Source organism: Gasterosteus aculeatus, chromosome 20 (genome assembly GCF_964276395.1).
Source record: "Gasterosteus aculeatus chromosome 20, fGasAcu3.hap1.1, whole genome shotgun sequence".
NCBI lineage: Eukaryota > Metazoa > Chordata > Actinopteri > Perciformes > Gasterosteidae > Gasterosteus > Gasterosteus aculeatus.
The window spans coordinates 12,485,376-12,497,666 of record NC_135707.1 but is presented as its reverse complement, the minus strand read 5'-3'; the positions used below and the strand labels follow the sequence as shown (position 1 = coordinate 12,497,666).

The following is a 12,291-nucleotide window of genomic DNA, read 5'->3' as shown; positions in this document are numbered from 1 at the left end:
GTTCAATCAATCACAGAAATCACGCAACCCGAAAATTGTAAAGCAATGTAGAACCCCGGCTTCACCTTACATTTGGCTCTTTAGAACAGACTAGTTATGTTCATTGCGAGACACACAAAAAGCAGGGAGGACAGACGGTGGCAGACATGGCCTGAACAGCTGTGAAACAAAAACATGCACTTCTCACACCGTTTATTTGTACGTGTCTATTTACCCTGGTGTCTTTTCTTTGACAGAGGAGGTCCAACCAAACTCATTTGAGCGGATGGAAAACAATTATCACTATCAAACAGGACATGGAGCTAAATCAAAACTAGCAAACTTCTCCATGTTTACCACTGGGTGGCAGACAGAGATTGTCCTGAGCTAAGCGGTCTCCATATCCACTGAGAGCGTCCACAGGACAGATTTCATATCATACGATCTCCAACATGACCTAGCAATAACTTGTATGCTGGTTCACCTCATTCCATCAAAAAGAACCTGACATCATTCATTTTCCAGGTAAATGTATTCACGGCTTTGGGTCTGTAGAAGCCTACCTGCACATGCTCGACTTCCGGGACATGGTGGTGCTGGGGGACGACGGTGGTGTTTGATATGACCAACCATAGTCTGAGCCTTTAAGGTCCAAGATCACCTGAGAGGGAGGGAAATATTAGTCACATGTCATACTTGTGAAGAGGATCAGCTATATTTAACGCCAGTGAGAAGTTAAAAGGATGCGCAGAGCGATGCATGTCGGTAGTCTGAGAAAGGACGGTTTTGTCTGATATTTTCCCTCACCTGTTCGCTAGCAGCGGGAAGCGTGTGTGGGTCAGAAGTCAGGGCCTTGAGGTCATCAGAGATGGCCTGGAGATGGATGACCTCTCCCAACATAGAAATCTCCTCATCCTAAAAGGATGAACGACAGAAGGAGAGCCGAGCGGTAGAATGAGCGCTCATCCTAGAGGATCCATTACACTGAAAGCCCTCCTTTTGAAAGCAGCGCTTGTTTAAAAAACTCTCAACGGATGGTCTGGAGAAAGAATACGCATCCTCTAGTAAAGGGATGAAGTAGTGAGCATGGTCCCTCTCTGCCGCGCCGTACTCACCACTACAGGCCGCAGCAAGGCCACAAAACAGCAGAACCGCTGTCTGTCCTCTATGAGAGCCTTCCTCAGGGCCTGTTTCTCGGTCTCCTCTAGCAGAATGTATTTATCACTGACATCCTGCATGGCGCTGTCCAACTGCGGCTGGATGTCACCCCGACCTTGGGAAAAAGAAAATATAGATATTACTGACGGTAGAAAAACCGTACAGCCCAGAATCACCATATTCTCCCTTTAACTTCCGTCACCACAAAAATGCTGAAAATGAGATGTATGCTGCTGTGACATGCACAAATTAACTCGAGCAATGTGGCAATGAGAGAGCATTTGGTGTTTTTTAATCACTTCTCACTAGTGTTGGCTGAGAATGTTACTCCTGCTCTACCCAACAGCTTTTCATTGGCGACGATGCTATCTTGAGTGCTGCTATTTGAACGAGGCCACCACTTTTTTCTCCTCAGTATGAAGGGCGGCTCTTGTCCTCTTGTCTCTCGCTATCTTCTTTAAAGATAAACCGTTGCTCGTCTTTGACATCAATCCAGTAAACCGTGACGGCGAAAAGTTGTCCCTTTTCTGTGTGTGCTTTCACCAATGACAGGTGTGCAAGGTATCTCCAAGACCATCTGGTCCGTGAGCGGCGTGTATGAATATGCATATTTGAATCCAGGAAGGTCTCAGGGCCGTCACGGTCCCAAGGTGACTCTGTAGTTAAGCACGGTGTGCTGCGTCTTTGATGCCATGTGCGGTTACCCTGAAGAAGGCTCCACCCCTCCTGAGTTCTCTGAGGAGGCAGGAAGGCTGGCGACTTCCACAGATTACACGAGGAGGGCCTCAAAGGCCTTATCTAAGCACTTGAACTACACTTTCACACAAACACACACACACACGCACGGTCTTGGCTTTGATGCATTAAGGTTAAACCACCGTGAAAAACTATGTGGCCTGGCCTGTCTGTCTGTCTGTCTGTCTGTCTGTGTCTGTCTGCGGTTGCATCAGGGCATGGATAATAGTGTGAAGTCTTCTATTGACGCACGGCTCAATATCACGTAGGTATGTTGTAAAGAAACGCTGATAAAAGTTACACGGACAAATCACCTCCGACAAAAATGAAAAACATAAGCAGGTGTGCTCTTTCCTCTCTTAAGGGTCAGGGCAGTCTATACATTGTGTACGATACACAGCATGGGGTGAGCTCAACTGTATCTCTCCATCAGTCGACTACACCCCAAGGAAAAATGATGAAAAAAGCACAGACACAAGTTCCAAGTTGATGGAAACGCGACTGTTTAGCTTTTCCGTTCTTCTACTGCCCATATGGAGTCGGTGTGGTGACCGGAACACTGAGAGGAATCTGAGTTATGTGTGTGTTTATGGCAGTTCCCTCTATATTACTCAACTCTGGAGATCGTGAGGAAGTAGACGCCCCATAAATTGCTGCAAATTGCCGTATATATTTAACATTATATTGTACACGGTTTTGTAGGGAACTGGTTGTACGAGCTGGTCTGAGAGGGATAGACCGACGTCAGTCATTAGTCTGGTTTCCACTACAGGAGCAAACTCATTATTAATCACTTCCCTCTAAGAAAAGTTTCTCTTTTTCCTCCTGCTGCCATGGAAGTAATATGTAAGAGGGGCTGATGTTTCAAACAATGTTTTAATCACTAGTTATAAACAGCTGGTCAATCATTTTATAAAAGTAATACGTACGTAACACATGCATCTATGAAGTGCATCTAGACAGTAAAAACTACATTATTTCAACGATATGGAACATTGCCTAATAACTGCCATGGCAACAAATTATGCTTTTAGTGAATTTGAGGACTGTTGTGATGTGGCATTGAGAAAAAATAACAAAACCGCCGTACTTCCATTAACTTTGTTTAATACTAATGAAAAAACACGTTAAACCTTAGGGCTTAGTTGGCCTCAATGTTGAAAAGTAGATTTTAAAGCCCAACAGCCCGTGATGTCTCCTTGGCGTGCAGTAAAGTGCAGTTCAAGCCTTGGCAGACGGCCCTCTCAACACAACCACTGTGGGTTTAGAAACACGCTACTGCAAGCAGAGGCACTTTGTCCCAGACGGATGGAGAGCCAAACATTTTCTTTTGTTGCTTTGTTAGTGACCTTAAATGTCTCTAGTAGTGTTCAACGCCTTCACTTCAGTTTGCTGTTGACCGATTATCAATTCGCTTGTTTCATTAGATTAGAAAAAGGTTTTCACGTATGCACATCCTGGCATGAGTATGTATGAGAGTGGCCGGCCCCTGATCGCTACTTCCTCTGTCTGTTCAACCGCAGACAAACACTGAGCTTCCTTGAAGGTCAGAGATCACTGACTGCAGTGAAAACAAATCAATCCTAATAAATATGTCAGACTCGCCTTCAGAGTTCAATTACTGAAAACTGGTGCCTCAGACGTGTAGTGAATTTTTGGATTCACATCCCAAAGATGACTCAGCAACAACAAACTGTAGATGTCTGTTAAGTAATGGTAATCCATTTTGCTAGTCAACTTAAATCAGCATCATCCCTTTATTAGATTAAGCTATTTAGATTATATAGATTATCTCATTTTCTTATTCACACCAAAGCCAAAGCGGCAGGTAGGAGAAGCTCTAATATCGGTGGGAAAGACAAGGAGACTGTATGTCGCTTTGAGTAAAAGGCAATGATTGACACACAAATTACTGCACTGCACATATTAAGTGGTTACAATGTCTGTCTTTATAAGCTTTGCTTTGTTGCACTATTATTTATCAAAATGTTTTACCTTAAAACAGTAAAACAACTCTCAGAAATCAGGTATATATATGTTTTTAATATATGTTGGGGGCCCGCACAGTCTGCACACATGCATACGAGGCCGAACACTAAAACGAGATTAGCTTCTCCAGCTTTCACATGATTGATGATTCCATTACATTAGGTTGCAGTCACAGGCCGTTACTTAGCAAGGCTGAGGTAAAAAAAACACACCCTCACAAGACACCTATCCACACATCAGATACACACAAGCAGACAGACAGCCGGTTATTTCTGGGCTTAAATGGAGTGCTCTTCACTTAGAGTGACTACGTTTTTTTTGGGATTATCAGTGAAAGAAATCCTTTTTCTATCTCAAACATCGTGCAAGGGCTCAGCTACGAAGGGCTCTACTTTGTTCAACTTCCATGTTGAGAACCCTTCACAGGCTCTCTAGGTGCTTCACAACGTGGACTTCCGACCCAGTGCTACAGACAATGGATGAGAGGAGGTAGACGAGGCAGCACTAAAACGTATGGGCCGTGGATTTCACTCATAGGGGACCAAAGCCTCACAAACTATACGTTCATGTAGTTGCCAAATATTTAGCAGCAGACACACGTATTCAATATTTGTACAAAAGTCAATATTTGGTTGCTTCTTTATAATGCAACCCATATGCTTTGTTAAAAAACTAAAACAGACAGTGTGTCTATTCCACCAACTGACTTACCCAGATTATCAGCTGCAGTGCAGCATAAGGAGGAGGATGGCATCAGAACCACATGGGACAGGCAGAGGGAAAAAAAGATCCAGGTCAACTGAGGCAGTGGCAGCACTGATGCATCACCTAAAAGGTGCAGTCTAATGCCTCTCGATGCCAAAACAATAAGTGATTTAAGCAATACCAACATTCGGTTTTGCTATCCATTATCAGATAATACCCATAGATTTAAATTTGTTTATGTCTTTGTAAAGATTCCAAAATTGTTGAGCTTGAGCTTATGCCAACTGTATTTAATGATAATCAAAGTAATGTTGAAGCGTGTCATCAAAACGTAATATATTTACAGCTTGCCTTCAGTATAAGTAATGCACAGCATATGTTTAGAGTTAAATCTAACGCATAGTAGGAGTAAGAAGAAAAATTGATCTTTTATGTTGTTTTTAAAAGACAGTTTTAAAAAAACATTTTGCTGAACATCTGAACTTTAGGATCCCATCTCATGAAACCCACCTAAATGCCAACATCTCAAACATTCTAGAAGCATAATTCCTTATTTGCGGAACTTTGTCCTCTGGGTAGTTGGGTGCATATGAGGAACGGGAGCCAAGAGAACTGCAGTAATAAAGAAGCCTGTCCCTCTCAGAGTGCTTACCAAGTAAGGTAATGTTTACCCTCGCCAGATCTGCACAATTCTGATCACTTAAGGCAAACGTCTTCTATTAAACACCACTGTGCTCTAATGAAAACCTTGGAAAAAGTTGGGTATTTTTCTATTTGAGCTTTTATGCTATATATTCAGTCCTCTAAGTATTATAGTGTAGTTGCATTCCTTCTGAATAAGTTATAAACTTGTAGAGGATGACTAAAGCAACAAAGCCTCTGACATAAGAGCCTGTTCTCATTCCCAGTTGTCACATCCATCAGAGTCTGATACCGTTTCATAGTTTAAGATTGTTGATACAAGATGTGTCCCCCTAAGTATTAGATCACCTGCACTTAGCAAAATAAGCAAAAATATTTTTTTTACCTTTCTTGGCTTTCTTCTGAAGTTTCAGTGTGTCTGAGGACTTCTTCTTAATTTCCTGCCGGGCTCTTTTATACTCTGGTTCAGACGGACACAGTAAAAACATGTGATTTTGTGAAACCTGTGTTATGATACAATTTCTCATACACCTGTGACATACTGGGGCACAGAAGACTACAACAAAAATAGAATGGGAACCTTCATGGCCCTCAGATTGCTGTAAATGTTGCAGAAGCATCCCAAAGCATGACAAAGTGATTGCAGCATCAGCATGTTGTGTTACTTTCTTGTGAGTGTGGTTACATTAGTTTGTCCTACCTTTAGCATGGTCCTTGTCCAAAGTGTTGACTCCTCTTTTCCAATCCTCCACCTGGTCCTGCAGAGGGTTGATCAGACCCTCCAGGAAGGCCCTGTGGAAACACCAGGATACTTATTCCTCAGCCAGTTAAACAATTCAAGACTGTTCAAGAGGAACCTTTCAAAATTATGAACTGGTCCCAACTGAAATTAATCTAAAACATGAACTGCTCGAGTTCACAGTATTCATTAATAATTAGTATCCCAAATAAGTTGTATTGACCAATCCCAGAGCCTCTCATATCTGTCAATCATCAGCCAAACCGTGTTCGCTGTGTATTTGAGATGTATTTGAGATTGTGTTGAAGAGGCTGTGAATGTGAGAGGTAGACAGCTGCCCGCTTACTACATGGGACTAAAATTAGTCTTCCCCCTCTTGCAGACATTTCTGCAAAGAGTGTGTGTGTGTGTGTGTTGGTGGGTGGGTAGTGACCAAGCCCCCCTCCCCTCCCTATGTACAGCCCCTGCTATGGAGATCCAAGTGGAATCTTTACTGAAATGCCAACCGAAATTAGAGAGACCCTTGTGTGTGTGTGTGTGTGTGTGTGTGTGACTACACTGAAACATTATAGATGTCTGTGCTGCCAGACAAATCGTCTCTTGACCAGAATTCCAGGACGAGGGTCATTCTCACCCTCACACACAAAATGTCAAGACATGGAGGATGTGGTGAGATCAGGATTTCAATGCACACTGTTTTACTGAGTTGCGCTATTCAGGAAACGGTTTAGGTAGAAATAAACGGTTACTAATATAGGAAATTCAACCAAATTTATCCACAACAAAAGGCGCTGAATGAAGAAAAATCATTAAGTTGCATTACCTTTGACCGATTGGTGCTTTCACAAAATATTTACAGAAATTAAGTTTTTGATGAATAATCATCACTAGCATGGATACAGGGGGTAAAGGAAAATAATCACACATATAATCGTCCCATAGGTTGACAAGAGTACATTACTTGACTGCCATGGTGTCTAGGTGACCAGTAAAAGATTGTCACTTATCCCATATCACGATATCCAAAAATCTATTAAAAATATCTATACTTATATATTACATTGTATTACATTTGTATCAATGATAGATTATATTGTCCTGTCCTACTTTAGCCCAATCAGATGAGTGCTAAAACGTTATGAAAAAAAAAAAAATCTCATCATAAGCAAATATTGTACCACTTTAATGTGAAAGAGTTTTAATGTGTGTGTAGAGGGAAGCTTTACTGGACATAGTTCCTCTTAATTTTGCACTCTTCGCTGAATATAATCACAGCAATGGGGCTTATTGTTGCCGTAACCCATATCGAATCCCAGATCTCACCAAAACCCTTTTACATCTCAGCCAATTCTGCAAAGTTGCACGAGGAATACATTATATAAGATCCCGCAGGTTGGTGGGTGTCATTAATGTTGTACTGATGAATAAAAAGGTTAACACATCAAGCAGTAGAATGTGTGTCGCGTTGCTTACATGGAGAAGTGCTTGAGTTTGGCCTCTATACTGCGATGCCTCATACACATCCTGGTCAATGCGGATCCAATGTCTTTGGTCCCACCTGAAAGAAAATACAAAAACAAAATGATTCAGATAAAGTCACACAGATTTCCAAAGGTTTGACGTGGGCAACAACAGTCTTTTTTTTAGGGCTGCATCCAAATCACTTTAGCGGAACCACTAAATATAGAAGTAATTGGAAAACAGTTTTTAGCACAGCGCTGAAATTGGGAAGTTGGAGCAGGAACAGGGTGAAGGAGCTTGAGGCTAGTTCCAGTTTCTCAACAAGCAGTCCACTAGAAGGCCTCGGGCACTTCGGCTAAGCAGGGCCTGACGTTGATTGACAGATCTATTGTCCGGCTGCTCAGTATGACTAGTCTGTTCATCCGTGGGACTGACTCGATACTGTGTGTGTGTCTGTGTTTTTTTTGAGTGTGTGTTGGCATGTGTGTGAGAGAGACAAGATGGGGCACTGGTATCTTGTCTGGAACTTTTTGGATTTCGTGCAACGTTGTGCTCAGTGCATCAGAAGCAGAGAGGTTAGTGTGCGCATGCTTTTGTGTGCGCGTTAAGAGACAGTTTGATTGCGATTATCTGGTGTGAAGTGTGAATTTCCTCCCAACAGAGCAAGCCATTCTGCTGCCAGCACAGCCCTCGCTGCATGCAGAGACACACACTGAGCTGTCACTCACTCACACTCACTAACAACACGCACAAAATTGTCTTTTACTTTCTTACAATCCGGAGGACAAAAACAAATGCATGAGGCTGCTGATCTGGCCTACGACCCGGGTCGTGATTAGGATGGTACAAAGGAAAAATAAATGGAAAAGGAAATGCATATTTCTGAAAGATATCAGCACCAGGCGTTAAACCATAATTCAGCCTCATCCTAACATTTCGTGTTGGTGTAAGATGTTTTTAAGCTACCTTGTGTAATCAGTGTACCTAGACTGAGCTGAAGTGTGGGGGGGGGGGCGACGACTGGCCCCGAGTTAAGAGCATATGTTCTGAATTAGAGCTGAATGGCGAAATTCCACAGGATCTTGTGTGAAGAAACGTTGAAGTATTTTCATTTTCAGTCTCTTTCAGGCAAAGCTCTGTATGTCTGTCAGACTTATCCAAATTCATCAGGGTTGCAAAGAAATATCTACTCTTGTATCTGCTCTAAAATACTAATCCAGTCAACAGTATCTGTAGTTTTGGGTCAATCACTGTGTGATTACTAACTGGTTTCCAGACAATCTACATCTGTCCTCCTCCTCTGAAAGACCACAATCGGCTCAATGTGTGTTTTTACTGCTTACTGAAAGAAGGACGAGGCGGAGACAGACTGTAACACAGACTTAATTCATTCTAGAAGGCAAAGTTACAACTTTTTAGTGCATTTCACCTAGACATAATATAAGTCAGTCCCATTCAGTCCATAATGTCCTCAACTTCCCCCCTCTATCCATTCATTCATTCTTTTTTTTTTTTTTTACCCCACATGCTTGTTATTGCAGAGGGTGTGGCTACTACACCCCATAAAAGACTGTTCTGTTATACTACACCATAATGCTCATTCATTCCTGCGTTGACTTGTTTAGTCATCCTATCCGTCCGTCCGTCCGTCCGCCCATCCCGCCCTCACTGTGGCGGCTTGTTATTGTTGGAGGGTGTGGCGGACAGATGCCAGGGTGCCACAAGGAGGCCAACGGGCCGAAGAAGCAGGATCTAGTGCTGGCAAATGTTTCTCATTAAGAGGTTACTGTAGAGTTGGAGGCCTGCTTGCTGATGGTTGCTTGTGTGTAAAACCGTGAGCATCAACGGGACGACATTTGGGGTGGTTGAGCCTTGAAACTAAGACTGGTTAAACCATCTTTGGTTGAATTTAAATTAATCAGCAATAGCACATACTCCACATGTGAAAGGGTGTTGTGTGTCTCTCCGTCTCACAGCAGGTAGCTCCTCAATGTGGCCTCTGCCATGACAACCAGTGACTGTGGGAACAGTGTATGTATGATGGTGTATTGTGTGTTTCTACAATCTGACCCGGGCTCGAACAGCTGCAAGCTAAACACGGTTTTGTTTCCTGCCATTATAAAGCCGCTGACACTTCATACCCTTTGGGGAGAATATGACACAGATAACATGCAGGTGGAATCCACAGACTAATTGACTAAGTCAATACTTGGGTTAACAACCTACGGCTGTATATTGTTTTCTCCCATGAGAAAGAGATTTGTCTGATTTGGGCATTTTGCCATACTGTGAAAAGTGTTGATCCGATTATATTGATATCGTTACATATTGAACCGTAGGAAGCTCACATATCACTTGTGGTCAGAGGAAGCGATAAAGGCTGAGATGTTTGACAGATCTGAATATCAGGCCAATTTGCCCGTTTGTAAAATTGTTGTTCTGTTGCTTTGAGGATAAAATGGCTGCTAACAGGCATCGTCTACTCCGTCAAGTACCCTGGATAGAAATAGCTCCATTGGTAGCACGTGTGTGTGAGAGCTGGCTGCCAGTGGGAATAGCTGCTGTGTAACAGGGTTGTTTCACAGGCTTGTCATTTTCTGTGAACCACCAACCTTTAAACATCATAGAACAGGCACACACACACACACACACACACACACACACACACACACACACACACACACACACACACACACACACACACACACACACACACACACACACACACACACACACACACACACACAGGCTATAGGCGTGACTCCTTGGTGCACCTGTGTACAAACAATGCTGAACTGAGGTAATTTGCTGTTGTTGTTAAAGTCCAGCGAGCAAGTGCGCAAATTTGGCCATGGAAATTTTGCGTTTATTAACGACCAACAAATGGAAGGCCAAGGAAATCGCCCACGTTCCACAGTAGTAAGAATATATGAAAGGCTTTAACATCAATGGATAGTTTCACAGCGGTTTATGGATTGTCTGCTGAGCTGTAACAATAACACTTGTAAGAAACAGTCCCAGTCACACGACCCTAAGAAAGCTTTTTCTCTTGGTCCGTGATATGTCAGTTAACTGTGTGAACCTTTGTCTCAATGTTCAAGAGACATTTGGGACAGAGGTGACAGTTTCTGGTCTGTGTGTGTGTGTGTGCGTGTGTGTGTGAGACAGTGACAGAAGTCAATTTGACGTTGAGTCCGTCTCCGTCCTCAACCCCCTTCTGGACTGTTCTTTGGAATGTCGCAATGTGCCGACCCGGAGAGCGTACGTCTCTCTCTCTGTGTGTGTGTGTGTGTGTGTGTGTGTGTCTCAAACATTTTGTAAGAAGGCAGAAAAAAAGCGCATACTGCAAAACAATTATTTATTATACATTCTTTGATATACACAGCCTTTCTAATTGTATAATATAATAATAACACCCTGTGTGAGTAACCACTGCTTTTCACTGGTCTTGCAATTAACTGACTCGCTAAATAAGTTTGCTAGACAATTTCCCCTTCAGGCCTTTGCATGAAGTTGGATGGAAAACATTACTTGTATTTATACAACAGGAGTGCCTTTGCAATGTAATAATGTGATTATTTGATGGAATGAGAGAATAGCAGGAATCAATGTGACACGGTCTTCTGTGTACCAAAAATACCAGATAGACTGTTAAAATGAAACCACACTAATTCAGTCTACATGTTCACACAGATCTCAGCCTGCCATCAGACGCTGGAGGGAAAGCTGATTCAATGTCAATGAGTGATTTATGGAGAGATGGAGGAAGTGAGGAAATGGTTGGAAAGGTATATGTGAAACATCTATAGTATGCGCTCAAATAAAACAAACAGGACCGTGACGGAGTGAAGACGCAACAACAAGAGGGTGGAGGGAGAAACGGAGGGAGAGAGAGTGATGTGGCCTGGGCAGTTCAGACGGGCACCAGATGGTTGCTGTTAACTACGGGCCAGTGGTTACACCGATAAGAGACTGGAGACCATGCAGCTGGACACACACACACACACACACACACACACACACACACACACACACACACACACACACACACACACACACACACACACACACACACACACACACACACACACACACACACAGCTGGACAGAGGGGATCTGTTTGCTAATTAGAGAGCGGGAGGAAACACTACATTTAAGAACATTCACAATCTTTTCTTCTTCATGTGGGCGTCCGATCAAACTCGGGAAGGGCCATGATTTCAAAAATGATGATGTACGTCAGATGGACCCCTGTTGAATCACTTCACACGCTGTTCGAGTCATCTTAGTATGATGACATATGTGCGCAGTCACACACAGACGCACATACACAGACACACTCATAGCTGAGCAGTTGGCACGGCCAGATGGAGCCACCCACATAGTAGTGATAAAGGCTAGAATTACATTAACCGATTAGTATTCCTGTCAGCGTAGTTACACTCTACTATTCTATAACTATTACACTCTAGGTGCTAAAGGTAAAGGGAGGATGCACACTGGGGATACGGACACGCATGGTCTCCTAGGGCCTTTAATAGTCGTCGCCAGCGGTCTTCAATAGCTGCAGACAGGAAGCCAGCTTCCGCTGTCCACACGCACCCGACAGTCAGTCAGTCAGTCAGTCAGTCTACCCTCAATGGGCACCAAAAACACACACACACACACACACACACACACCTGCTGCAGCGTGACCGGGGCTGCTGACTACAGCTCCCACCAGCTGTCACGCAGAGACAGCAGAAGGAAGGAGAAGGAAGGACAGAGGGTAGAGGAGGAGGAGATGAGCAGGGAGCAGAGGTGTTGAAGGAAAAGAGGAGCGGCGGGGCCGAGGACATTATAATGAGGTCTGTTCCAAAATGATGCAAGACTGCTGCTGGAAA

At 43.3% G+C, this 12,291-nt stretch overlaps 1 protein-coding gene across 8 annotated transcripts in view; it reads right to left on the bottom strand.

Moving 5' to 3' along the window:
* LOC120810081 (protein MTSS 1) overlaps nucleotides 1-12,291 on the bottom strand; it is a 42,732-nt gene that overhangs the window by 8,351 nt on the left and 22,090 nt on the right. For 5 of the 8 annotated variants that reach the window (XM_040164335.2, XM_078095307.1, XM_040164339.2 and 2 more), the window contains exons 4-10: nucleotides 7,421-7,505; nucleotides 5,909-6,000; nucleotides 5,594-5,668; nucleotides 4,573-4,584; nucleotides 1,095-1,252; nucleotides 787-894; nucleotides 543-640 (exon numbers count right to left, since the gene is read on the bottom strand). In XM_040164335.2, the coding sequence (XP_040020269.2) occupies nucleotides 543-640; nucleotides 787-894; nucleotides 1,095-1,252; nucleotides 4,573-4,584; nucleotides 5,594-5,668; nucleotides 5,909-6,000; nucleotides 7,421-7,505 (628 nt within the window). The remainder of the gene's footprint in view (nucleotides 1-542; nucleotides 641-786; nucleotides 895-1,094; nucleotides 1,253-4,572; nucleotides 4,585-5,593; nucleotides 5,669-5,908; nucleotides 6,001-7,420; nucleotides 7,506-12,291) is intronic. The other 3 variants (XM_040164336.2, XM_040164341.2, XM_078095309.1) reach the window with 1 other exon arrangement.